Source organism: Coregonus lavaretus, assembly GCF_964263955.1.
Source record: "Coregonus lavaretus genome assembly, chromosome: 2".
Taxonomy (NCBI): Eukaryota; Metazoa; Chordata; class Actinopteri; order Salmoniformes; family Salmonidae; genus Coregonus; species Coregonus lavaretus.
In genome coordinates this window covers 51,168,670-51,194,745 of record NC_139989.1, presented here as the reverse complement: position 1 = coordinate 51,194,745, position 26,076 = coordinate 51,168,670, and the positions used below count along the sequence as shown (strand labels likewise).

The following is a 26,076-nucleotide window of genomic DNA, read 5'->3' as shown; positions in this document are numbered from 1 at the left end:
CCCAATCATTCAGACATTTTTACTTGAATGCAAGCTACCTTGTAAATAAACACAAACAAGTACAAAACAAGCAACTAATACTCAAAGATACAGTATAGAAAACAAAACACATTATACAAAACATTTTTCAACCAAAACATTTATTTTATTATTTTATTGAAAAGATTGGAGAAATCTACCTGGGGTTTTGACATGGGTCACCATGCATACCTCTAAAATCTGCCACACTCTCTGCTCCCTGTACTGAGGCTCTTGTTGGCATGGAGATTGGGTCCGTCCACCAACACTCCCATACTCACCAGCATGTCCTTTGGAATGAGACAGGAGTGGCGAGACACATACTGTGACGCGTACTGAGTATACGAAGAGGCAAGATGAAAACGCAGGAATTAACAAGGTCAAGGTTTACTTAACAATGAGCAAGAGAAATAACAAAGATAAAGTAAACGACACGAAGCTTAACAATCACACACAACATCATCCAGAACAGTCCAGGGATAAATAGGGGTGGTGATGAGATGATGAGGTGCAGGTGCGCTGGAGGTGATTAGGGTGCATTGGGTTTCCATTCCGGTGTAGCCGAGGTGGTACGCTCCGACCGGTGGCTCAGTAGACCGGCAAATCAGAGCGCCGGAGGGGAGCAACGGGAGGAGACGTGACACATACACCTTCTCCAGGTGGGGATTCATGGGGGAGGGCACATAGTCCATACAGGAGGAGCCACCCAGACTGGGGGCACACACCACCTCCCACTTGTAGAACTTTTGGCCATGCTGGAGGTTGCAGAGATCCTCCTTCACCCCGGCTGTCAGCTCCTTCTCACATTCTCCTAACAGGTCGTCGTTCCATTTGTCGTCCTCGTCCCACACCTCAAATCTCAGCTTCTTACTGGTTGACAGATCCACGGTTCCCAGGTCATAGCTCATTGCCCAGCTTGGGTTGTTGTTGTTGTAGATAACTATAGTAGCTGGGTTTTTTGTTGTTGTAGATAACTGTAGTGCGTCCGATCATCTGGCCTGCAAAAGCTACCTTCACGTAGCCGTCAGTGGCAGTGGTGTGGTCTCCCCACAAGTTGGCCCCTCTCTGAACAGTGATGACCACCCGCGCCAGGCCCTTGCGGGTGGGGCAGCAGTTCGACGCTCACCCTGAGGTTGTTGTGGCAGCTGCAGACGCAGGAGTCTATGTGGTCACTTTTGATGCCAGTTTGACAGGGTTCAGAACAGTTCTTCCACAAGGCCTTCTCCAGGATGTAGTCGCTGATGGCCTTGCGCAGGTGCTTCCGAACTGGGTTGGTGGTGGGCAGCAACTCATGGAGAGATTCCAGCGAATAGGAGACAATGTCCGGATAGAGTGGTAGGGAGTTCAGCCATTCCTTGTAGGAGGAGGGATCTTTATCAGCAGAGAAGAGTAGTTCTGGTTCTGTGGTGTGGCCACCCTTCACCTCTGTGAACCTGTAGGGTGACAGAGGGGGAGAAGGTTTTTGTGAGGGGCAGTACACATTTCAGTAAGGGAGAGTATTGATTAGGGAAGTGTGAAGAGAGAGGGAGACAGAAATAAAGAAATGTTGCGAGGGAGAATCTATATGTGAATGAGCAGCAGACTATAATTCCCCACCTATCATTGAAGACACTGGAGAAGCTGGCCTTGCTCTCTGTCTTAGACTTATCCTCCTGACAGTGCTTGTACTCAGTCTGCAAGCTGTTGCCATCACCCACACTGGCAGACGGCTCCACAACCAGACACATCTTCACCTCCTCTGCACTGAGACCCTGCAGGCTGGCCTGGCACTGCATGATACTGGTCACAGACTGCACCGTTCCACCCAGGCTCACCTACACACAGGATGAGAGGGTAGAAGGTAATGAATGTTCCCAGAGGGATGCCAGTAAACTGCACATCTAGGGGTAAACATCCCTAACTTTGATCTTTAGTTTGTGTGCCTATTGCCTTGATGATTTACCACATTGATGTTGACCATCTCTCTCCCTCACCTTGGTAATGTAATGGGTGCCAAAGTTATCAATAAGCTTGTAATAACGTTGTTTGTTTTCTTGTTGATATATTTTGGGGAGATTCTTCACTGCTGTCTTGAATTATCTGTGTAACTTGGGCTGACCGGATAGAGAGAGGGGGGTTAATGTTTTATGGATACAGACAAACACTCATGAAATGAAACGATCACAGAAATATACCAGACATGCAAAAATACACTTTTATTTACAATCCCCAAAGGAAATTGTGAGATGAGGTTTCACAGAGACACAAGGGTAAAATGAGCTCATGCTGTGTGGTTCACCTGATGTTTACCTGTAATACCCACAGGACACACCGTGGCTTGTGAAACTGAACTTGTCACTCTTGGTTTTCTCCATGGAGTACTCAGCCAATTTAGAGTTGGTTCCAGCGAGCATCATCTTCCCACTTTTTGATCCCTTCTCTAACTCTAGATTGACCTTCCAGTTATTCTCGACAGCAGAGCTGCTGGCGCTGACGAGAGACTCACTGGAGTGATGGAGTTTACTGGACACTTTCATACTACACTGGTGGTTTGGTCTCCAATCCACCACAGCCAAAGGAAGCCTCTGTTTTTTCCCTTCCAGATAGGGATTCTTACAGAGGGTGCATGTCTTGTCTTTGCGGTTCCACACGTTCATGTCAATGACAAAGGCTCCATTGCGTTTCATTTTGGTGATGTCAAAGCCTTCCCCTGCTAGGTTGGTTCCAGGAGCAAATTCTGCCTCTTTGCACTCATTGGCTGAGCCGATGGTGCATGATTGGCAACTGGGACGAGGAAGGGACAACATGAGCACTGCCCAGAGGCATACTATCAATAAGGACATCCTGGATGAGGTGAGAAGTTGTTTGGGAGGGGCAGCTGCAAGTCACTGTTTCATGTTGAAAAAAACAAAAACAAATTATTTGTGAATTAGAGGGTAATTATTGTAATGAAGTAAACAATTATTGATAACCAAGATATAACTTATTTCCAGTCAGCATGCAAACGTAACCTATAGGCCATAGCATAAGCTAACACATATTGTTCATCTACCCACATGTTTACTCATATTTTACACAAACGTATGAAAACTTGATGCTAGTGTACATGGAACTTAGACATAAATATACCCAATTTACATAATGGTTATTGTTGAATTCTAGTTCCATGTCATCATATTCATTCCCTGAATTGACTCCTCAATGGAAACGAGTCATGACCCTCAACCATTAAATACATAATATGGTATAAGCAAAACATTTGCATAAACTCAATCTTGTTCTGTCTCATCCCACTTGTTATCTATCCATTTCAAATGCCACTCTCTTATTGAGTTTGTTGGTGCATATATTGTTCAATTTCTCTTTCTTTTGTTATCCGTTGTGGTAGTAAATGTGTTACTGCAGACTTCTATTAAAAAGTGTGATGAGGTTATGTCGAAGGTGTCAGGCGCATGAGAGTAAATCACAGAATAACAGGCTTTATTCCGCAAATACTGAGATACGTAGTAATGCGTCAAACACTCTCGTGCGCAAAACAGGCGAACTGGAAAATACAAGGCCCACGGGGAAATATTCAGGCGATACAAAATACACGGCGCTCCACCGAGCTTAGCTATCCTCCACAATAAACAATCACACACAAAGAGAAGGGGGCAGAGGGAACACTTATACAGGTACTGATGAGGGGATATGAACCAAGTGTGTGTAATAAATAAGACAAAACAAATGGAATGATGAGATGAGGAGCGGCAGTGGCTAGAAGGCCGGTGACGACGAACGCCGAAGCCTGCCTGAAAAAGGAGAGGTGGCAGCTTCGGAGGAAGTCATGACAGTACCCCCCCCCCCCCCCCCCCCCCCCCGACGCGCAGCTCCAGCAGCGCGCCAACGCCAGCCTCGGGGACGGCCAGGAGGACGCGGAGCAGGGCGAGCCGGATGGCGACGGTGGAAATTCCGCAATAGGGAGGGATCGAGGAAATCCCTCACCGGAACCCAGCACCGCTCCTCCGGACCGTACCCCTCCCAATCCACGAGGTACTGAGGGCCACCCACCCGACACCTCGAATCCAGGATGGAACGGACGGAGTACGCCGGGGCCCCCTCGATGTCCAGAGGGGACGGAGGAACCTCCCGCTCAGACTCCTGGAGCGGACCAGCCACCACCGTCCTGAGGAGAGGCACATGGAACGAGGTGTTAATATGGTAATCTGGAGGTAGTAATAACCTATATGTAACCTCGTTTATCCTCCTCAGGACTTTGAACAGCCCCACAAACCGTGGGCTCAGCATCCGGCAGTGCTGGGGAACCAATGTAATGCCTAGACTATGTGCAAATGACCTGTCCATAAAGTTCCCAGCTGCGCCTGAATCGACCAGCACCATACACTGGGGAACTACTGTGCAATCAGGAAAGTGGATGTGTAGGGTACAGTGCGCAGCAGAGGGCTCTGAACAAGTGTGGGTGTTCGATACCTGGGGTGACGCGAGAGTGCCCTGCCTGGTCTGTCCACTATGTGATGGATGTGAGAGTGAGAGGCTGGGGCAATAATGTACCGTATTAAAGTTCCTTTGTGATATAGGAAAAGGTGTGTTCATACTCAAACAGGGGATGAGCAAATGGAGTGTCTGGTGCAGAATAGAACTTTTAGTGGTTTCAGAGAGCGAGAATTGAGCGGAAGAGGGGTTGGGGTGGTGGTCTGGTCTGCTGCTCAGTGGAAAAATACAACAGTGGTCTTCCAGTTAAATGATAATCATATCTGCCGTCATCTGTCAGACCTATTACTTTGTCATTTCTCTGAAGTGGTGGTGTGGGTTGAGAATATGAAACTGTTGAGAACATATGATATCCTACTAGGTCTAGGAAACCCTGGGTGATGTGATATAAGAAGGAATTTACCTTCTCAATTATATAACTGCTAATTAAATATAACAAGCTACATGTATGTTCTGAAATGACCAAATATAATCAGGTTGTTGCTGTAAAAGAGGCAGAGCAATATGAGCTGGCCATGGATAACTGACTGAAGGAAGAATGTTTTTTTTTGTCAATAAAGTTGTTATATTTTTCAATATGACATTACACCATTACACTAATAACAACAAAAACATAACACACAACAAGACAGTGAACAAGACAACACCCTTCAAACATATATCAGTGAACAACAACACTCTCCCGAGTGGCGCAGTGGTCTAAGGCACTGCATTGCAGTGCTAGCTGTGCCACTAGAGATCCTGGTTCGAATCCAGGCTCTATCATAGCCGGCCGTGACTGGGAGACCCATGGGGCGGCACGCAATTGGCCCAGCGTCGTCCAGGGTAGGGGAGGGAATGGCCGGCAGGAATGTAGCTCAGTTGACAGAGCATGGCGTTTGCAACGCCAGGGTTAGTGAGCATTCGTTTGCCAAGATAATCCTTCCACCTGACAGGTGTGGCATATCAAGAAGCTGATTAAACAGCATGATCATTACACAGGTGCACCTTGTGCTGGGGACAATAAAAGGCAACTCTAAAATGTGCAGTTTTGTCACACAACACAATGCCACAAATGTCCCAAGTTTTGAGGGAGCGTGCAATTGGCATGCTGACTGCAGGAATGTCCACCAGAGTGCTTTAAAGAATTTGTCAGTACATCCAACCGGCCTCCCAACCGCAGACCACGTGTAACCACGCCAGCCCAGGACCTCCACATCCGGCTCCTTCACCTGCAGGATGGTCTGAAACCAGCCACCCAGACAGCTGATGAAACTGTGTGTTTGCACAACCAAAGAATTTCTGCACAAAATGTCATAATCCGTCTCAGGGAAGCTCATCTGCATGCTTGTCATCCTCACCAGGGTCTTGACCTGACTGCAGTTCGTTGTCGTAACCAACTTCAGTGGGCAAACGCTCACCTTTGATGGCCCCTGGCATACTGGAGAAGTGTGCTCTTCACAGATAAATCCCCGTTTCAACTGTATTGGGCAGATGGCGTTGTGTGGGTTGATGTCAACGTTGTGAACAGAGTGCCCCTTAGTGGCGCTGGGGTTATGGTATGGGCAGGCTTAAGCTACGGACAATGAACACAATTGCATTTTGTCTATGGCAATTTGAATGCACAGAGATATCGTGACGAGATCCTGAGGCCCATAGTCGTGCCATTCATCCGCCGCCATCACCTCATGTTTCAACATGATAATGCACAGCCCCATGTCACAAGGATCTGTACACAATTCCTGGAAGCTGAAAATGTCCCAGTTCTTCCATGGCCTGTATACTCACCAGACATGTCACCCATTGAGCATGTTTGGGATGCTCTGTATCGACATGTATGACAGCGTGTTCCAGTTCCCGCCAATATCCAGCAACTTCGCACAGCCATTGAAGAGGAGTGGGACAACATTCCACAGGCCACAATCAACAGCCTGATGAACTCTATGCAAATGAGATGTGTCGCGCTGCATGAGGCAAATGCTGGTCACACCAGATACTGACTGGTTTTCTGATCCACGCCCCTACCTTTCTTTAAAGGTACCTGTGACCAACAGATGCATATCTGTATTCCTAGTCATGTGAAATCCATAGATTAGGGCCTAATGAATTTATTTCAATTGACTGATTTCATTATATGAACTGTAACTCAGTAAAATCTTTGAAATTGTTGCATGTTGCGTTTATATTTCTGTTCAGCGTAATTCAAAAAGTGTTCCCATATCAGACAAAATTTGAAGGAACAATGTTAACCAGCCCACTCTCAGTTGACGCACTCTACCATGTTTGAGGGAGATTCCACTGCCTTAGCTCCAAGCTTAATTTTAATGTGTTAATCAGAACTATAAAAAAATTAACAATGGCATCAAGTCTCTCATATAAAGCGACTGACATTTATGGCATGTTACACCCATAGGGTCACCTCATAGGACAACTATTGAAATGTTGAGACTGGCCGACCCTGGAGACTCATAATGTTATTCAAGTTTAGATATGAAAGAGCGGGAGGGAGAAAGAGAGAGTGCAAAAATATCCTATGTGTTCAACGTAAAAAATTAGGCCAATACCCGCTAATTATCAAAATCCAGAAAAGAGCCGTTAAATTCTACAACCACCTAAAAGGAATTGATTCCCAAACCTTCCATAACAAAGCCACCACCTACAGAGAGATTAACCTGGAGAAGAGTCCCCTAAGCAAGCTTGTCCTGGGGCTCTGTTCACAAACACAAACAGACCCCACAGAGCCCCAGGACAGCAACACATTTAGACCCAACCAAATCATGAGAAAACAAAAAGATAATTACTTGACACATTGGAAAGAATTAACAAAAAAACAGAGCAAACTAGAATGCTAATTGGCCCTAAACAGAGTACACAGTGGCATAACTGACCACTGTGACTGACCCAAAATTAAGGAAAGCTTTGACTCTTTACATACTCAGTGAGCATGGCCTTGCTATTGAGAAAGGCCGCCGTAGGCAGACCTGGCTCTCAAGAGAAGACAGGCTATGTGCACACTGCCCACAAAATGAGGTGGAAACTGAGCTGCACTTCCTAACCTCCTGCCAAATGTATGACCATATCAGAGACACATATTTCCCTCAGATTACACAGACCCACAAATCCAATTTTGATAAACTCCCATATCAAATCAAATCAAATCACATGTTATTTGTCACATGCGCTGAATACAACACAGTGGTCTAAGGCACTGCATCGCAGTGCTAGCTGTGCCATTAGAGATCCTGGTTCGAATCCAGGCTCTGTTGTAGCCGGCCGCGACCGGGAGACCCATGGGGCGGCGCACAATTGGCCTAGCATCGTCCAGGGTAGGGGAGGGAATGGCCGGCAGGGATGTAGCTCAGTTGGTAGAGCATGGCGTTTGCAATGGCAGGGTTGTGGGTTCGATTCCCACGGGGGGCCAGTATGAAAAAAATAAAAATAAAATAATGTATGCACTCACTAACTGTAAGTCGCTCTGGATAAGAGCGTCTGCTAAATGACTGAAATGTAAATGTAAAATGTGTAGACATTACAGTGAAATGCTTACTTACAAGCCCTTAACCAACAATGCAGTTTTAAGAAAAATAAGTGTTAAGTAAAAAATTGATAAGTAAAAATAAAAGAAGAAGAAAAATAACAAATAATTAAAGAGCAGCAGTAAAAGAACAGTAGCGAGGCTATATACAGTGGGTACTGGTACTGAGTCAATGTGCGGGGGCACAGGTTAGTCGAGGTAATTGAGGTAATATGTACATGTGGGTAGAGGTAAAGTGACTATGCATAGATAATAAACAGAGAGTAGCAGCAGCGTAAAAAGAAGGATTTTATCTATTGGGTGAAATACCACAGTGTGCAATCACAGCAGCAAGATTTGTGACCTGTTGCCACAAGAAAGGGGCAACAAGTGAAGAAAAAACACTGTTGTAAATACAACCCATATTTATTTATTGTCCCTTTTGTACTTTAACTATTTGCACATCGTTACAACACCGTATATAGACATAATATGACATTTTGGAACTTATGTGAGTGTAATATTTACTGTTCACTTTTTATTGTTTATTTCACTTTTGTTTATCCATTTCACTTGCTTTGGCAATGTAAACATATGTTTCCCATGCTAATAAAGCCCTTGAATTGAATTGAATTGAAAGAGACAGAAAGAAAGAAAGAGAGCGTGGAAACAAGATTTTAGATTCATATTTAGAGAAACATTCATATGCTCCTAGTAACTAAGTTATTACTTTTTGGTGAACGATTGTATTTTTATTGAATCACAATCTATACAGTCAATTAGAATTATTAGGCATACCTCCAACAATATATTTTCTCTATGATTGGCCCTCTCACAACTACAGTATCATATCAGATAGAAACACACCCATAGAAATATAATCTATGAACACACCCATGAACACAATTCTGTGCTCCAATTGGTTTAGTAATGGCGTGTTCATGTTATATGCTTTCCTATTGGCTAATGAACGGTGAACGTAGAGCGCAAACTGCGAGGGCTGGTTGATTGACATGGCACCCGCCACCCTGGCTGGCACTACAATCAACCTCTCACCTTCTTATCCTATGTGCATTTTTGTGTATGTTAAAATAAACTTTGCTGTTGTAGGCCTAAATGTGTTAACTACGTGAAAGTAATTAGAAAAACACATAGGAGAAGATATAAGATTAATATACAAATAACTTTGTTTGTTTTTGCCATCATGTCTCCTAAATTCTAGAGAGAGGATAGCCTAATTATTGGTGCAGCCATTATTAAACATTATTCCAAAATAATACTAGACAGTGACTGGTGAGGTATTGTCCCTGTCTCCCTTGTGCTGTTTTCTCATAAAATCCCAGTGTAAATCCCTCGCACTCACTTGTCGATTCTCTTCAGTACCGCTCTATACCCACATTGGATTAGAGCGTCACTGCCGGGTACAGGGCATCAATCATCCGATGCGAGGGACTCGACGCCGGTGAACAAACGAGCCACATTTAACAAGAGTTTGACGGAATCTTGATGGGAAATGGGGGTATCAATCTGAGAGAAGATTTGGACACGAAAATCTGTATTTTTTGGTGTCGGAGTGACATCTTCCTTATACATATTTGTTTGAAATCTCCCGGTGCAAATCACAGCAGCAGCACGCTAACGCGTTCCATCGCACTCCATCTCCAGACATCTGCAGTTGTTGGTCGGTGACAAACTAGCTAGCAGCTAGCTGCAACCAGAATATGGATATTTTTGTAAAAACAATAGAGATAATTGTGCGCGAGATTTTAGCTGCTTTTACGTTATGACCTGCTAACGTTAGTCCTGCATTGGAAATCTGACCGCTAAACCCAATCCTCTGTAGTCAGCGGTATCAAGGTGACGGATGGAAGTAGCTAAACTAACGCAAGCTAGCCACTGGACTGGTGCAGATGAACTAACTATGACTAATGCTATGTGCCGTGGAATGTTGTACGCTAGCTTGCTACACATTGAGTAACTAGCTAGCTAGCAATTACCATGAATTATATTTTGTTAGCTAACCTCCGAGAGATGTTGGGTGTTATGTCGGCAATTAAATGTAATATGTAATGTATACCATGGGCTTACACCATGTATGTGGTTGGCCTCGGCTTTGTCAACCCCTGTGGTTGACACAAGTAGCGGTTTTTAAAAGCAAACAGCGGGATAAAAACGCTGTCACCGGGTAGTGTGGTGCTGAAAAGAAAGAACTGGTTTTCTGTCGCTAGATCGCCACGGTAGCTATGGGAGCTAACTAGCTATGTAGCTAGCAGCACATTATAGCTAGCTAAACCCCCCAGATTTTATCAATGGTGTCTAATAAATTTTTATTCGCAATAATTCTGTTATATGTGTATATAGGTGTACAGTCATTATTTTACTTTTTTGGCGGCGTCGTTTTAACTATTTTGGTTGCTATGGCATTTTTAAATGGACCCAGACTATTAGACTGGGCGAATTCACCTCCTCATCTTCAATTCAACAAATACGTCCTGACTGGATACCGACCAATATCTTCTGTCCAAGACTGTATCAGAAGCCTTTTTTACATGCACAACGAACTGGGAAACATATACACACATGGTGAGTTTTAAATATTTTGGGATGAAGATAACTTGTTGGTTGGCTAGCAACCACTAGCTAACGCTTTAGCGCTTTACAAGCATTTCGCTACACCCACTATAACATCTGCTAAACACGTGTATGTGACAAATAACATTTGATTTTGATTTGAAATTAATGAATGGGTTTGCTACCTCGCTAGCGACAGTGCAGTGCCTGGGTGAAGGCTTTGCTATGGAGCGATTTCAGTGCCAACAGAAACTATTTGAATTTAATATTTTTCTATTTGTATTAAAGATATTGAATTTAAATTATATATTTTTAGATTTGTAATGCCCAAATTTAATTATTGAATTCATAAATTCAACTTGTATTTCATGATTTGAAACTGAATTGAATGAATATTGCATTCAGTTTTAAAATTCAATTTCATTTGAATTAAATATTCACATTTAATATTTATATATTCCATTTCAATATGGTAGATATTGCATTCATTGTCTGTGTATTAAGTTGACAAAATATCATTTAAAGTTTAACAAAGTTTCATATATTCAACTTCTCAAATGCATTCAGATTCACTTTTCAAATTCAGTTCTCTAAATTCAGATTCAAAACCAGAGACAACATCCTAGTACTTTGCCAGCAAGGAATGGTAGAAAATAACAGATAGATTCACACGCTCCAGGGTTCTCTCCAAGATGTTTTAACAAGGTGGTGCTGCAGAGTACAGCCGGGGGAGGCCTGGAGCGGGGCAGTGACTGCCTTTGGAGATTTTGACATTTTTTTTACACGTAAGTGCCATTTCCTGCAATCTAGAGCAAAAAAGACTCTATTAAATGCTAACAAATAAATAAAAACATTTACTTTTTAGTTCTTTTACATACCGTGTGGGAAAAAAGTATTAGATCCCCTGCTGATTTTGTACGTTTTCCCACTGACAAAGAAATGATCAGTCTATCATTTTAATGTTAGGTTTATTTGAACAGCGAGAGACAGAATAACAACAAAAAAATCCAGAAAAAACGCATGTCAAAAATGTTATAAATTGATTTGCATTTTAATGAGGGAAATAAGTATTTGACCCCCTCTCAATCAGAAAGATTTCTGGCTCCCAGGTGTCTTTTATACAGGTAACGAGCTGAGATTAGGAGCACACTCTTAAAGGGAGTGCTCCTAATCTCAGTTTGTTACCTGTATAAAAGACACCTCTCCAAGGATGTCAGGGACAAGATTGTAGACCTACACAAGGCTGGAATGGGCTACAAGACCATCGCCAAGCAGCTTGGTGAGAAGGTGACAACAGTTGGTGCGATTATTCGCAAATGGAAGAAACACAAAGTAACTGTCAATCTCCCTCGGCCCGGGGCTCCATGCAAGACCTCACCTCGTGGAGTTGCAATGATCATGAGAACGGTGAGGAATCAGCCCAGAACTACACGGGAGGATCTTGTCAATGATCTCAAGGCAGCTGGGATCATAGTCACCAAGAAAACAATTGGTAACACACTACGCCGTGAAGGACTAAAATCCTGCAGCGCCCGCAAGGTCCCCCTGCTCAAGAAAGCACATATACATGCCGTCTGATGTTTGCCATTGAACATCTGAATGATTCATAGGAGAACTGTGTGAAAGTGTTGTGGTCAGATGAGACCAAAATCGAGCTCTTTGGCATCAACTCAACTCGCCGTGTTTGGAGGAGGAGGAATGCTGCCTATGACCCCAAGAACACCATCCCCACCGTCAAACATGGAGGTGGAAACATTATGCTTTGGGGGTGTTTTTGCTAAGGGGACAGGACAACTTCACCGCATCAAAGGGATGATGGACGGTGCCATGTACTGTCAAATCTTGGGTGAGAACCTCCTTCCCTCAGCCAGGGCATTGAAAATGGGTCATGGATGGGTATTCCAGCATGACAATGACCCAAAACACACGGCCAAGGCAACAAAGGAGTGGCTCAAGAAGAAGCACATTAAGGTCCTGGAGTGGCCTAGCCAGTCTCCAGACCTCAATCCCATAGAAAATCTGTGGAGGGAGCTGAAGGTTCGAGTTGCCAAACGTCAGGCTCGAAACCTTAATGACTTAGAGAAGATCTGCAAAGAGGAGTGGGACAAAATCCCTCCTGAGATGTGTGCAAACCTGGTGGCCAACTACAAGAAACGTCTGACCTCTGTGATTGCCAACAAGGATTTTTCCACCAAGTACTAAATCATGTTTTGCAGAGGGGTCAAATACTTATTTCCCTCATTAAAATGCAAATCAATTTATAACATTTTTTACATGCGTTTTTCTGGATTTTTTTGTTGTTATTCTGTCTCTCACTGTTCAAATAAACCTACCAATAAAATTATGGACTGATCATGTCTTTGTCAGTGGGCAAACGTACAAAATCAGCAGGGGATTAAATACTTTTTTCCCTCACTGTAGTGGTGCAGCCAGTCTACAAGGTGGCGCAGCACCCCTCTTACATTGGGGAGAACCCTGCGCTCTGTGTTAAACAGGTTTCAGCCATTTTCTGAAGCCAATGTGGCATGTTGAATTTATTTTATTCCGTTGAATTTGGCTCTAGCGTTTGAACTCTTTGGGCTATAAGCTATTATGACCCCTTTCCTGAAAGCTAAAACTCGGAACATGGTTGTGCCTTCTGTGACCATGCATATGTAATGAGAACCTTGCCTGAGATCAGAAGATGTGTTAGTTTGACATGTTAGACATATTCGTTTCGAGTCTCCGGCAAGGGTACTCATTATAATGTGACTGACTGGGCTAAGACTTTGTTAACCTGCTGAGCTAAAGTGACTTGGATGGGTCTCTTCGAGGAGGAGGTCATAGTGGGGTGAAGTGTATCCATGCTTGCGTGATGAGTACTCTGAGACCTGAAAAGTTGTATTGTCTGGCGCACAGGAGACCTGGTTTAGAACCAAATCATGTCTTCAGGTCTCAGGCAAGGTTGTTCATCACATGCATGGATCACCAAACCACCGCTGTTGCACTCTCATTAAATGTGGTAAACAGATTCTTCTGCTTTTGTTTGCCACAGAAAGTGTTGTTCTGCAGTAGGCATGAGTTCGAACCCAGTCAGTTATATTGGTGCCGTGAGTATGAGGTCAAAGGCGGGTGAAATGTAACCGAGGTCCACGCTCTTTTACTGAGTAACCTTGCTGGAGACTTGAAGACTTATGGTAGCTTCCTGAACTCATCCATATGGGATTTAGCTAAGTGGGGCTAACACAGTCTTGTGACATGCTGGAGACCTGGTTCGAACCCAGTCAGTCACAAGAGCAAGATTAAATAGGGAGTGGAAAAGCTATCCTTAGAAGGGCTATGACAGGGCTATTCAACTATATTCTTATTGGGGCCGAATTGCGTTTATTTTTGTCACACTCCCTTACGTGTCTTGCACGTCCTGTGAGCATCATAGAGGGGAACAGAAGGCATGACAATATTCAAGAGAGTCTTAGCTTTCAGGAATGGGGTCATAATAGCTTATAGCCAAAATGGTTCAAATGCTAGGGCCAAATGAATCAGAAGAAAATAAATTAAACATGCCACATTGGCTCCAGAAACCGCCGGAACCCTGTTTCACCCGTAGAACATTTTATTCTATCTGTTCTCTTCTACCATTCCTTGCTGACAAAGTACCAGGATGTTGCCTCTGGTTTTGAATCTGAATTTAGAGAACTGAATTTGAAAACTGAATCTGAATGCATCTGAGATGTTGAATATATGAAGCTTTGATCAACTTAAAATGATAGTTTGTAAACTTGATACACAGACAATGAATGCAATATCTACCATATTGAATTTGAATATTTATTTCAATTGAAATTGAACTTTAAAACTGTTCATTCAATTCAGTTTTAAATCATGAAATACAAGTTCAATTTATGAATTCAATGATTCAATTTGTGCATTACAAATTCAAAAATGTTGAATTCAAATACAGTTTCTGTTGGCACTGAAATCGCTCCATACTGTGACCAGTGACAGCAGCCATGGAAAATGTTAGCTGGCTAGCTAACTAGCAAGCAGCTTGCCATTGTAGTTAGTTGAATCACAGTAAGTTGCTACAGGCAAAACCAAAGAAAAATCTCATCACCAGCTGATGACTAACATGATAAGCTTTATGTAAAGTTTTGGTAGCGCATGGTAGTACATTACAGCACATAATAAATTGGTAATAGTGTGGTAATAATGTCAGATAGTATGGTAACAAGTTATAGTTATTCAAAATTAATTTGCACACATACTCTTATAATTTCAGTATATGTGTTGGGCAGAGAAGGAGAAGGCTGTCTGTCTCTCTAAAACTCCTCTTCATTTTCAGATTGAAGTGACAAAGATTGCATATGAAACCATGGTCTCTAGCATAGGATTCTTGATGACCTCAAGTGAAGTCAACTTGCTACGGTATAAAGGATGCTTGTGTACCAAAGGATTGTTGCGTTTTAGTGTCAGCCAACTCCTTCAGTTTTACTTACAGCACACCCTGCCAACAGTCAGTAAAACAGACAGGATTAGTGATCACCAGGGCAAGGGGGAATTAATGCCTGAAAGGAGGAGGAAACCTTTATTAAGACCAGGAATGATTGATTGATTGATTGATTGACAGGCAGCTTAACCTCTCCCTTACTATGCTATTCGTCATTCAGAGAAAAGTAATTAAAAGAAAAAGCACGTTCAGAGAAAAAGGTTTGTCATTCAGAGAAAAAGGTTATTGCAATATTCTTGCAGCATAAAATCATTCAGAAAATAGGCTACATAAATACGGATGTATGACTGTAAGTCGCTTTGGATAAAAGCGTCTGCTAAATGGCATATATTTATTTTATATTTATATACAGTGGGGAAAAAAAGTATTTAGTCAGCCACCAATTGTGCAAGTTCTCCCACTTAAAAAGATGGGAGAGGCCTGTAATTTTCATCATAGGTACATGTCAACTATGACAGACAAATTGAGAAAAAAAAATCCAGAAAATCACATTGTAGGATTTTTAATTAATTTATTTGCAAATTATGGTGGAAAATAAGTATTTGGTCACCTACAAACAAGCAAGATTTCTGGCTCTCACAGACCTGTAACTTCTTCTTTAAGAGGCTCCTCTGTCCTCCACTCGTTACCTGTATTAATGGCACCTGTTTGAACTTGTTATCAGTATAAAAGACACCTGTCCACAACCTCAAACAGTCACACTCCAAACTCCACTATGGCCAAGACCAAAGAGCTGTCAAAGGACACCAGAAACAAAATTGTAGACCTGCACCAGGCTGGGAAGACTGAATCTGCAATAGGTAAGCAGCTTGGTTTGAAGAAATCAACTGTGGGAGCAATTATTAGGAAATGGAAGACATACAAGACCACTGATAATCTCCCTCGATCTGGGGCTCCACGCAAGATCTCACCCCGTGGGGTCAAAATGATCACAAGAACGGTGAGCAAAAATCCCAGAACCACACGGGGGGACCTAGTGAATGACCTGCAGAGAGCTGGGACCAAAGTAACAAAGCCTACCATCAGTTACACACTACGCCGCCAGGGACTCAAATCCTGCAGTGCCAGACGTGGCCCCCTGCTTAAGCCAGTACATGTCCAGGCCCGTCTGAAGTTTGCTAGAGTGCATTTGGATGATCCAGAAGAGGATTGGGAGAATGTCATATGGTCAGATGAAACCAAAATAGAACTTTTTGGTAAAAACTCAACTCGTCGTGTTTGGAGGACAAATAATGCTGAGTTGCATCCAAAGAACACCATACCTACTGTGAAGCATGGGGGTGGAAACATCATGCTTTGGGGCTGTTTTTCTGCAAAGGGACCAGGACGACTGATCCATGTAAAGGAAAGAATGAATGGGGCCATGTATCGTGAGATTTTGAGTGAAAACCTCCTTCCATCAGCAAGGGCATTGAAGATGAAACGTGGCTGGGTCTTTCAGCATGACAATGATCCCAAACACACCGCCCAGGCAACGAAGGAGTGGCTTCGTGAGAAGCATTTCAAGGTCCTGGAGTGGCCTAGCCAGTCTCCAGATCTCAACCCTATAGAAAATCTTTGGAGGGAGTTGAAAGTCTGTGTTGCCCAGCGACAGCCCCAAAACATTACTGCTCTTGAGGAGATCTGCATGGATGAATGGGCCAAAATACCAGCAACAGTGTGTGAAAACCTTGTGAAGACTTACAGAAAACGTTTGACCTGTGTCATTGCCAACAAAGCGTATATAACAAAGTATTGAGAAACTTTTGTTATTGACCAAATACTTATTTTCCACCATAATTTGCAAATAAATTCATAAAAAATCCTACAATGTGATTTTCTGGATTTTTTTTTCTCATTTTGTCTGTCATAGGTGATGTGTACCTATGATGAAAATTACAGGCCTCTCATCTTTTTAAGTGGGAGAACTTGCACAATTGGTGGCTGACTAAATACTTTTTCCCCCCACTGTATTTCAAGGTGATGAAGTCACACAGGTCCTATTTTTGGTAATATATTGCACCTGAAAACCATATAGGATCACACAAATGGAGTCTACATGCTACATTTGCACAATAGGGTCAACAGCCGGAATACTTTTGGATAGAAACACACACCTCCTGTCTAAAGAGTAGCAATCATACTTTGGACCTCTTAGGCTGCATTTACACAGGCAGCCCAATTCTTATCTTTTTTTCACTAATTGGTCTTTTGACCAATCAGATCAGCTCTGAAAAGGATCTGATGTGATTGGTCAAAAGAGCAATTATTGGGGGAAAAAACAGACTTGGGTTGCCTGTGTAAATGCAGCCTTAGAGAGCCTGTCCAGTTGTACTGTTCAGTAGTGCTGAGTGTGGTTGGGAGGGAGGGGTGCAGAAGAGATATTACACTCAAAATAGACGTGTTAGACAGGAGGCTGGTGGGAGGAGCTAAAGGAGGATGGGCTCATTGTAATGGCTGGAATGGAATAAATGGAACGGTGTCAAACACATCAAACATGGAAATCACATGTTTGACTCCATTCCATTTATTCCATTCCAGCCATTACAAAGAGCCTGTCCTCCTATAACTACTCCCACCAGCCTCCTCTGGTGTTAGATGGCATTGGCTGTATCACCTGGCCAGGACAAATGATTTGACATTGGGAAAGGCAGAGTGAACGAAAGACGGGGAAGAAGGTGGGATGTGGAGGAGAGTGATATGTGTGTATCAAATTTCAAGGACCTGTTTTTGCTCACCAAGCACCTCCCAATAGCCTAAGTGAAGCAACCTACAACACATCTCTGTAGTTAAAGGGCAATTCCATGGTAACGGATTTACACTGCGATTTTTCACAGGAAAGAACTGTGCATCTTTGCATCTGCACAGTTTTTCCAGTAAATGTTGTTTTATTTGTATTTACTGTGCAGGGTTCTCCCAAAGAATGTAAGAGAGAAAGGAAAAAAACTGTGCCTTCAGAAAGTATTCATACCCCTTGACTTGTTCCACATTTGTTGTTACAGCCTGAATTCAAAATGGATTAAAGATATTATTATTTTTCACCGATCTACACACAATACCCGATAATGACAAAGTGAAAACATGTTTTAGCCATTTTTGCAAATGTATTGAAAATGAAATACATAAATATCTAATTTAAATAAGTATTCACACCTTTGGCGGCGATTACAGCTTTGAGTCGTCTTGGGTATGTCTGTATCAGCTATGCACATCTGAATTTGGGGATTTTCTCCCATTCTTCCTTGCAGATTTTCTCAAGTTCTGTTAAATTAGATGGGGAGTGGCGGTGAACAGCAATCTTCAAGTCTTTCCACAGATTTTCAATGGGATTCAAGCATTCCAGCGTTGCTTTGGCTGTATGCTTGGGGTCATTGTCCTGTTGGAACGTAAATCTTCGCCCCAGTCTAAGGTTGTTTGCACTCTGAAGCAGGTTCTCATCAAGGATTTGCCTGTATTTGGCTCCATTCATTGTTCCCTCTATCCTTATCAGTCTCCCAATCCCTGCCGCTGAAAAGCATTCCCATAGCATGATGCTGCCACCACCATTCTGCACAGTAGGGATGGTGTTAGACGGTTGATGTGCTGTGCCTGGTTTTCTTCAGACATAGTGTTTTGCATTCAGGCCAAATAGTAAACCACATAATCTGTTGCCTTATGCTATCAGTCTTTCACATGCATTTTTGCAAACTCCAGGCATGCTGTCATGTGCCTTTTCTCAGATGTGGCTTCCGTCTGGCCACTTTCCCTTAAAGTGCTGTAGAGACTGTTGTCCTTCTGGCAGGTTGTCCCATCTCATCCAAGGAACTCTGTAGTTCTGTCAGAGTGGTCATTGGGTTCTTGGTCACCTCCCTGACCAAGGTCCTTCTTGCCCGGTTGCTCAGTTTGGTCAGATGGCCAGCTCTAGGCAGAGTCTGGATAGACCACTGTGCTCTTGGAAACTTTCAACACTACAAATAGTTTTATGCCCTTCCACAGATATATGCCTCATCACAGTGTCAGAGATGTACGAACAGTTCCTTGGACATCATGGGATAGTTTCAGCTCTGACATGCACTGTCAACTGTGGGACCTTATATTGACAGGTGTGTTTCTTTCTAAATCATGTCCAAACAATTTAATTGGCCACAGGTGGACTCCAATCAAATTGTAGTGACATCTCAAGGATGATCAAAGGAAATTGGATGAACCTGAGCTCAATTTGGAGTGTCATAGCAAAGGGGTGTGAATACCTATGTAAATTAGATATTTCGGTATTTCATTTTCAATAAATTTGCTAACATTTCTAAAAACATGTTTTCACTTTGTCATTATGGGGTATTGTGTGTAGATGGGTGAGGAAAAGACATCTATTTAAGTCAAGGGGTATGAATACTTTCTGATGGCACTTACACACAGTGGCAAGTTTATTAGGTACACCCATCTAGTACCGGGTCGGACCCACTTTTGCTTCCAGAACAGAATGAATTCTTCAGGGCATGGATTCTACAAGGTGTGGTTGGTGTTCAAACGTTGCTCAATTGGTAACAAGGGGCCTAACGTGTGCCAGGAAAACATTATCCACACCATTACACCACCGCCACCAGCCTGTACCGTTGACACCAGGCAGGATGAAGCCTAGGAGCCATGCTGCTTAGGCCAAATCCCGACTCTGCCATCAGCATGACATAACAGGAACCGTGATTCGTCGGACCAGGCGATGTTTTTCCACTCCTTAGTTGTCCAGTGCTGGGGATCGTGTTCCCATTGGAACCTCTTCTTCTTGTTTTTAGCTGATAGGAGTGGAACCCGGAAGGGTCGTCTGCTGCAATAGCCCATCCGTGACAAGGACCGACGAGTTGTGTGTTCCGAGATGCCGCTCTACTGCGCCATTATTTGCCTGTTTGTGGCCTGCCTGTTGGCTTGCACGATTCTTGCCATTCTCCTTTGACCTCTCTCATCAACAAGCAGTTTTCGCCCACAGGGCTATGCTGACTGAATGCTTTTTGTTTGTCGCACCATTCTCAGTAAACCTTAGACTCTATCATGCATGAAAATCCCAGGAGGCCAGCCGTTTCTGAGATACTGGACAATCGTACCACGCTCAAAGTCGCATAGGTCATCCTAGCGTTCAATCGAACAGTAACTGGATGCCTGTCTGCCTGCTTTATATAGCAGGCCACGTGACTCACTGTCTGTAGGAGCGAACCATATATATATATATTTTTTTTTTAACTTGATTTGTTATCATATAAGACCGTTGTTTGCTCTAGATTGCAGGGAATGGCAGTTACAGGTGTTCAAAAATCTCTGAGCCCCCCCCCCCCGGCTGTATGTACTCTGCAGCACCACCTTGTTAAAAAGTCCTGGGGAGAAACCCTGGTGTGTAAATTGTTCAAAGTAGTCATTGTACATAGTTGTTTTTTGCTTGCCATACAGTCTCTGCGTAATTCAGTTACTGTGGAATTGCCCTGTAGTGCAGCAGTAATTGTTGCTGAAGCAAAACAAGAGCTTGTGGAAGGTGAAAAAAATGGTGTCTATGCAGTAGCGCTATGTCGTATTGCTAATGTGATTGGACATTCATAACACATCTGACCTTTTTTGTCATTTCATTGGAATATAATAACAGGTGAAAATAAACTTTCCAGTACAGTAGTTCAAACTGCACACTTTTTGTATTGGTAAAGCTGGTGCTAGTTTTCAGCAAGATTTCGGCCTATTTGACTGAACCCTGTTTTCCCCTTCACCCCCTCTCAACAGGTATCCCTCTACTCTGCTTCCTGTTCCTCATCCCGCTCAACTTCCCCTGGTCCCAGATCAGTGTGACATGGCTGGGTGTGGTCCACTTCCTGGCCTGCCTGTCCCCCCAGCTGGGCTCTGTACTCTACCACCTCTTCATGAACCACGAGGGAGGAGAGCCCGTCTACCACACCCTCCTCACCCTCGACATGTGCGGCATCTGCATGATCAACACGCTGGGTAAGCATAGGGGCTTCTGGGTAGCAACTAAAAGCTCTCTGTTCTCATTGATTCTTTCATTCTCTCTCTCTACATTGTTTTATCTCCTTCTCTCCTTTCTCTTCCAGCCTTTTGTTTTCTGTTTACACTGTCTGGCACACTCTTTTTGTGCAATCCATTTTCATTTACATTTATGCAAATCATCTTGAGTATCCAATAACCAATTGGTCATTCCAACAATTCGGTGCCTTTTGAGATGTGTAACTTGGTGGGGAAAAAAAGTTTGATTTCACACTTTGTCATGAAGAGCACATGTATAACTTAATTTTTTTTAAATAACATTTTCCCATCTCATAAAAAAATTACTATAGTAAGTGCCTATTAAGTGCCAAATAAAGTATTATTATAATTATTATTATAATTATTATTATTAAACCTTTATTTTGACAGGGAAGTCATACTGAGACTAGGGTCTTGTTTTCAGATGAGCCCTGCATAAATACACCGTTCATATATAGTACCAGTCAAAAGTTTGGACACACCTACTCATTCAAGGGTTTTTCTTTATTTGTACTATTTTATACATTGTAGAATAATAGTGAAGACATCAAAACTATGAAATAACACATATGGAATCATGTAGTAACCCGAAAAAGTGTTAAACAAATCAAAATATATTTTATATTTGAGATTCTTCAAAGTAGCCACCCTTTGCCTTGATGACAGCTTTGCACACTCTTGGTATTCTCTCAACCAGCTTCATGAGGAATGCTTTTCCAACAGTCTTGAAGGAGTTCCCACATATGCTGAGCACTTGTTGGCTTCTTTTCCTTCACTCTGTGGTCCAACTCATCCCAAACATCTCAATTGTGTTGAGGTCTGGTGATTGTGGAGGCCAGGTCATCTGATGCAGCACTCCATCACTCTCCTAATAGCCCTTACACAGCCTGGAGGTGTCCTGTTGAAAAACAAATCATAGTCCCACTAAGCCCAAACCAGATGGGATGGCGTATCACTGCAGAATGCTGTGGTAGACATGCTGGTTAAGTGTGCCTTGAATACTAAATAAATCACAGACAGTGTCACCAGCAAAGCACCATCACACCACCTCCTCCATGCTTCACGGTGGGAACCACACATGCAGAGATCATCTGTTCACCAACTCTGCGTCTCACAAAGACACGGCGGTAGGAACCAAAAATCTCAAATTTGGACTCATCAGACCAAACAACAGATTTCCACCGGTCGAATGTCCATTGCTCGTGTTTCTGGACCCAAGCAAGTCTCTTCTTCTTATTGGTGTCCTTCAAGAGTGGTTTCTTTGCAGCAATTCGGCCATGAAGGTCTGATTCACGCAGTCTCCTCTGAACAGTTGATGTTGCGATGTGTCTGTTACTTGAACTCTGTGAAGCATTTATTTGGGCTGCAATCTGAGGTGCATTTAACTCTAATGAACTTATCCTCTGCAGCAGTGGTAACTCTGGGTCTTCCTTTCCTGTGGCGGTCCTCATGAGAGCCAGTTTCATCATAGCGCTTGATGGTTTTTGCGACTGCACTTGAAGAAACGTTCAAAGTTCTTGAAATTTCCCGGATTGACTGACCTTCATGTCTTAAAGTAATGATGGACTGTCATTTCTCTTTGTTTATTTGAGCTGTTCTTCCCATAATATGGACTTGGTCTTTTACCAAATAGGGCTATCTTCTGTATACCACCCCTACCTTGTCACAACACAACTGACTGGCTCAAATGCATTAAGAAGGAAAGAAATTTCACAAATTAACTTTTAACTTTTAAAAAGGCACTCCTGTTAATTGAAATGCATTCCAGGTGAATGCCAAGAGTGTGCAAAGCTATCATCAAGGCAAAGGGTGGCTACTTTGAAGAATCGCAAATATAAAATATATTTTGATTTGTTTAACACTTTTTTGGTTAATACATGATTCAATATGTGTTATTTCATAGTTTTGATGTCTTCACTATTATTCTGCAATGTAGAAAATAGTAAAAATAAAGAAAAACCTTGAATGAGTAGGTGTGTCCAAACTTTTGACTGGTACTGTAGATATACAAAATTACAAAGCATATTAAGAAAAACAGACACATTTATCAACATGGAGGTCTCTGATCACATCTCATTTCAGAGCTCTCTGTGAGTTGTTCCACATAAAGGCCGCAAAAAAACTCAAAGCAGCTTTACCCAACTCTGTGGAGACTGAAGGGGCCTCCAGTGTTATCCAAGCCTGTGACCGGATTTTTTCATTTATAAGTCTAAATTGAATGAATAATGATAGTAGATACATAGGAAGTTTCTGCATGAGTGCTTTGTAAATAAACACAAGAGAATGCTGCTGTCTCCTTACTACAAAGAGGCCCAACCCACTTTTTGATACAAAACACAATGGTGAGTTCTATAACATCACCAGTAAGGGCACAATGGAAAACAGCATCTAGTGGTTTAAGTGTAGATGCTGTTCCATGCATATAGATAATAGCCCCATAATCTAAAATAGACATAAGTGGCCTGGACAATTTCCTTCCTATTATCAAAAGTCAGACATGCTTTGTTTCTGTAAAATAAACCAACCTTGAACTTCAACTTCTTCACCAGCAGTAACAGGGTTGACTGTAACAGGGGTGACAATGTAATCTTAAATCAGCCATAAATCCCTTTGTGACAGGGGAAATGGAAGCTTGTTGTGTGCAACAGGGAGGGGTAATTGAATGAATGTTTAACAAAAACATTTTAATTGTTAAAACATTTCTAGCCTGTCTATATGGGTCACAGGGTTGACGTGTTATGCTCGACCCACTCAGTTTTACACCACAAAACACCAGAAAATGGCCAAAAAGAGTAGAACCAGCTCACCTGCTTTTCGACGATAATTTGATTATTAGATGTTCGATGTTTCTTTTGAAAAAAATATTTAAAAAGGAGTAGTTTCACCATCTTAAAACGAGAGTTCATTTCACGTAACAGGGTTGACCTTCAAATGAGGGATAGGTTTTTTTTCTTCCTTGAAATGAATCACTAATCACGTTAAATAAATAATAATCTTCAGAAATGACTTTGTCAAAGCAACAAAATAACTAGGACTTTACAATTATCGTGAAAACCTTTAGATATTTTGGGGTTAAGTGGGTTGAAATCTTCCTGGAAGTCACAGAGGGTGCACGGAGGGACATGCTGAATTTTGGCACTTTAGCAAGTCTTTTTTAATCAGATTGATTGAATTCTCCATCTGGTCTATATTAAAGGGCACTTCATTGAATATAACAGACTTTTAAAACAAATCTATATTGGTGCACAATTTCTACCTAAAATATCAAAGGGACGCAAAAGGCACTAATTTCGTGGAATGACCCCAATACTGCATATGGTGTATAGCCATAATGGAATTATAGTCAGTTGAGAGTCCATGATTCCACAAGGGAAGGGCTCCATGGCTGAGTTATTTAGCATGGGTGTAGGCTATATGTGAGAATGAGTAGCCTAAAGTTGAACTGCATTCAGTATAGTATATTATGGCTATAGAATATTTTTTTTAACATTTTAGTCATTTAGCAGACGCTCTTATCCAGAGCGACTTACAGTTAGTGAGTGCATACATTTTCATACTGGCCCCCCGTGGGAAACGAACCCACAACCCTGGCATTGCAAGCACCATGCTCTATCAACTGAGCTACAGGGGACTATACTATACTGTGTGCATGATTCTCTGGGATGGGAATATCTGTTGTGGTGTAGTTTAATGACTGACTGCCTCTGTCTTTGTGTGTTGTGTTTGCCTCAGGAGCGCTGCCCATCGTCTACAGCACCCTGCTGTGCTACCCCTTCACCCGCACAGTGGCTCTGGTCGTCTACATCCTGCTGTCCAGCTACGCCATCTACTCGGCCATCACGGCGCGGAGTAGCGTTCGGCGCCTGCGGTCCTTTGCCTGGCAGGCCCTATTCCGCTTCTCCTTCTTCCTGCTGCGCTGGGTGGGCGTGGGCGGCGGCAGCCCCACCTCGCTGCAACACTTCCTCACCATGGACGCGCTGGCCGTACTGGGTGGGATCATCAACATCGCGCGCATCCCAGAGCGCTTCCGCCCGGGCCTCTTTGACTACTGGTGCAACAGCCACCAGATCATGCATGTGCTGGTTGTGGGCTCCATCCTCTACCTGCACTGGGGTGTGCTGGACGACCTGCTCTGGATCAACAGCCACCACTGTCCCTCAGACTGAGCCCCCCCTGCCTGGAGGAGGACCAGCGGGTAACAGGGTTTAGGACCTCGGGCTGTGTTCATGAAGACGTACATGGAAGGCCAGATAAAGTGTTTTACATAATAGGGATTGGTGCAGGCTTTGACACATGCACACCTAGCAAGAATATTCATACTGTATCTGTGTCCACCTTACCATTATACATGCGTGGCTATCAATGTTAGGGAACACACACAAGGATTGGATATCGGCTCACTGGTCATTATGGATTGCAAATTCCCACACAAACACACACGGCAGAGGATCTGTGAAGATTACACACAAAGGAGATTAAGGATTTGATATCAGAAATACACACAGAAATGTCTACTAAAAAAATCATGATTTGCAAGTGAAGTTACACTTGAACAATAGTTGATTTGATATTGACTTATCCTCATGTGTCAATTACCATTTCAACCTATGGCTTTTATCAAAGTTGATCCGTCAATGATGCATTCATTTTTCTAGAGCAGACGGACCATTTGGCTAAACGATATCATATGCACTGAGCAGGAAGTCTCTTTCTGAAGTATCTTTCAGATGTCATTCTATTGCAACCTATGCAGCACATAGCATATACACTTTAGAACAAACACACACCGTACACACACATACACACACACATACACACTCACCGCGTAGCATGCATACATGCTAGTAATGCACAACTAATGCACAAAGCACTCCCAGACCTGTCACAAAGTCCTATGGAACTACTTGAGTTACTGTGTATTAGAGAGGATATTCTCCCTCTCATTATTTATTCCATGTTTGTTTGTCTTTCTCCCTTCTCCCTGGCTTTGTCTGTCTGACTGTCTCTCTCTCCCTGTCTCTCTGTGGTCAGGTGGGGATGAACTGGGTATGGGTGAAGGGTATGG

General features: G+C 42.9%; 1 protein-coding gene and 1 pseudogene across 2 annotated transcripts; one reads left to right on the top strand and one right to left on the bottom strand.

The window, feature by feature from the left end:
- Positions 1–212: 212 nt before the first annotated feature.
- On the bottom strand, positions 213–2,886 carry LOC311139514 (perforin-1-like; annotated as a pseudogene). Its single transcript has 5 exons — positions 2,308–2,886; positions 1,992–2,094; positions 1,615–1,832; positions 669–1,451; positions 213–353 (listed from the first exon to the last, which is right to left on the bottom strand). The product of its transcript is annotated as a perforin-1-like (transcript).
- Positions 2,887–10,383: 7,497 nt separating this feature from the next.
- On the top strand, positions 10,384–25,177 carry paqr4a (progestin and adipoQ receptor family member IVa; the record flags this gene model as incomplete). The annotated part of the gene is made up of 3 exons (XM_084186748.1): positions 10,384–10,564; positions 20,754–20,972; positions 24,744–25,177. The coding sequence occupies exons 1-3, from the start codon at positions 10,399–10,401 to the stop codon at positions 25,175–25,177; spliced, it is 819 nt and encodes a 272-aa protein (XP_084042874.1). The 5' UTR covers positions 10,384–10,398.
- Between the last annotated feature and the right edge of the window lie 899 nt (positions 25,178–26,076).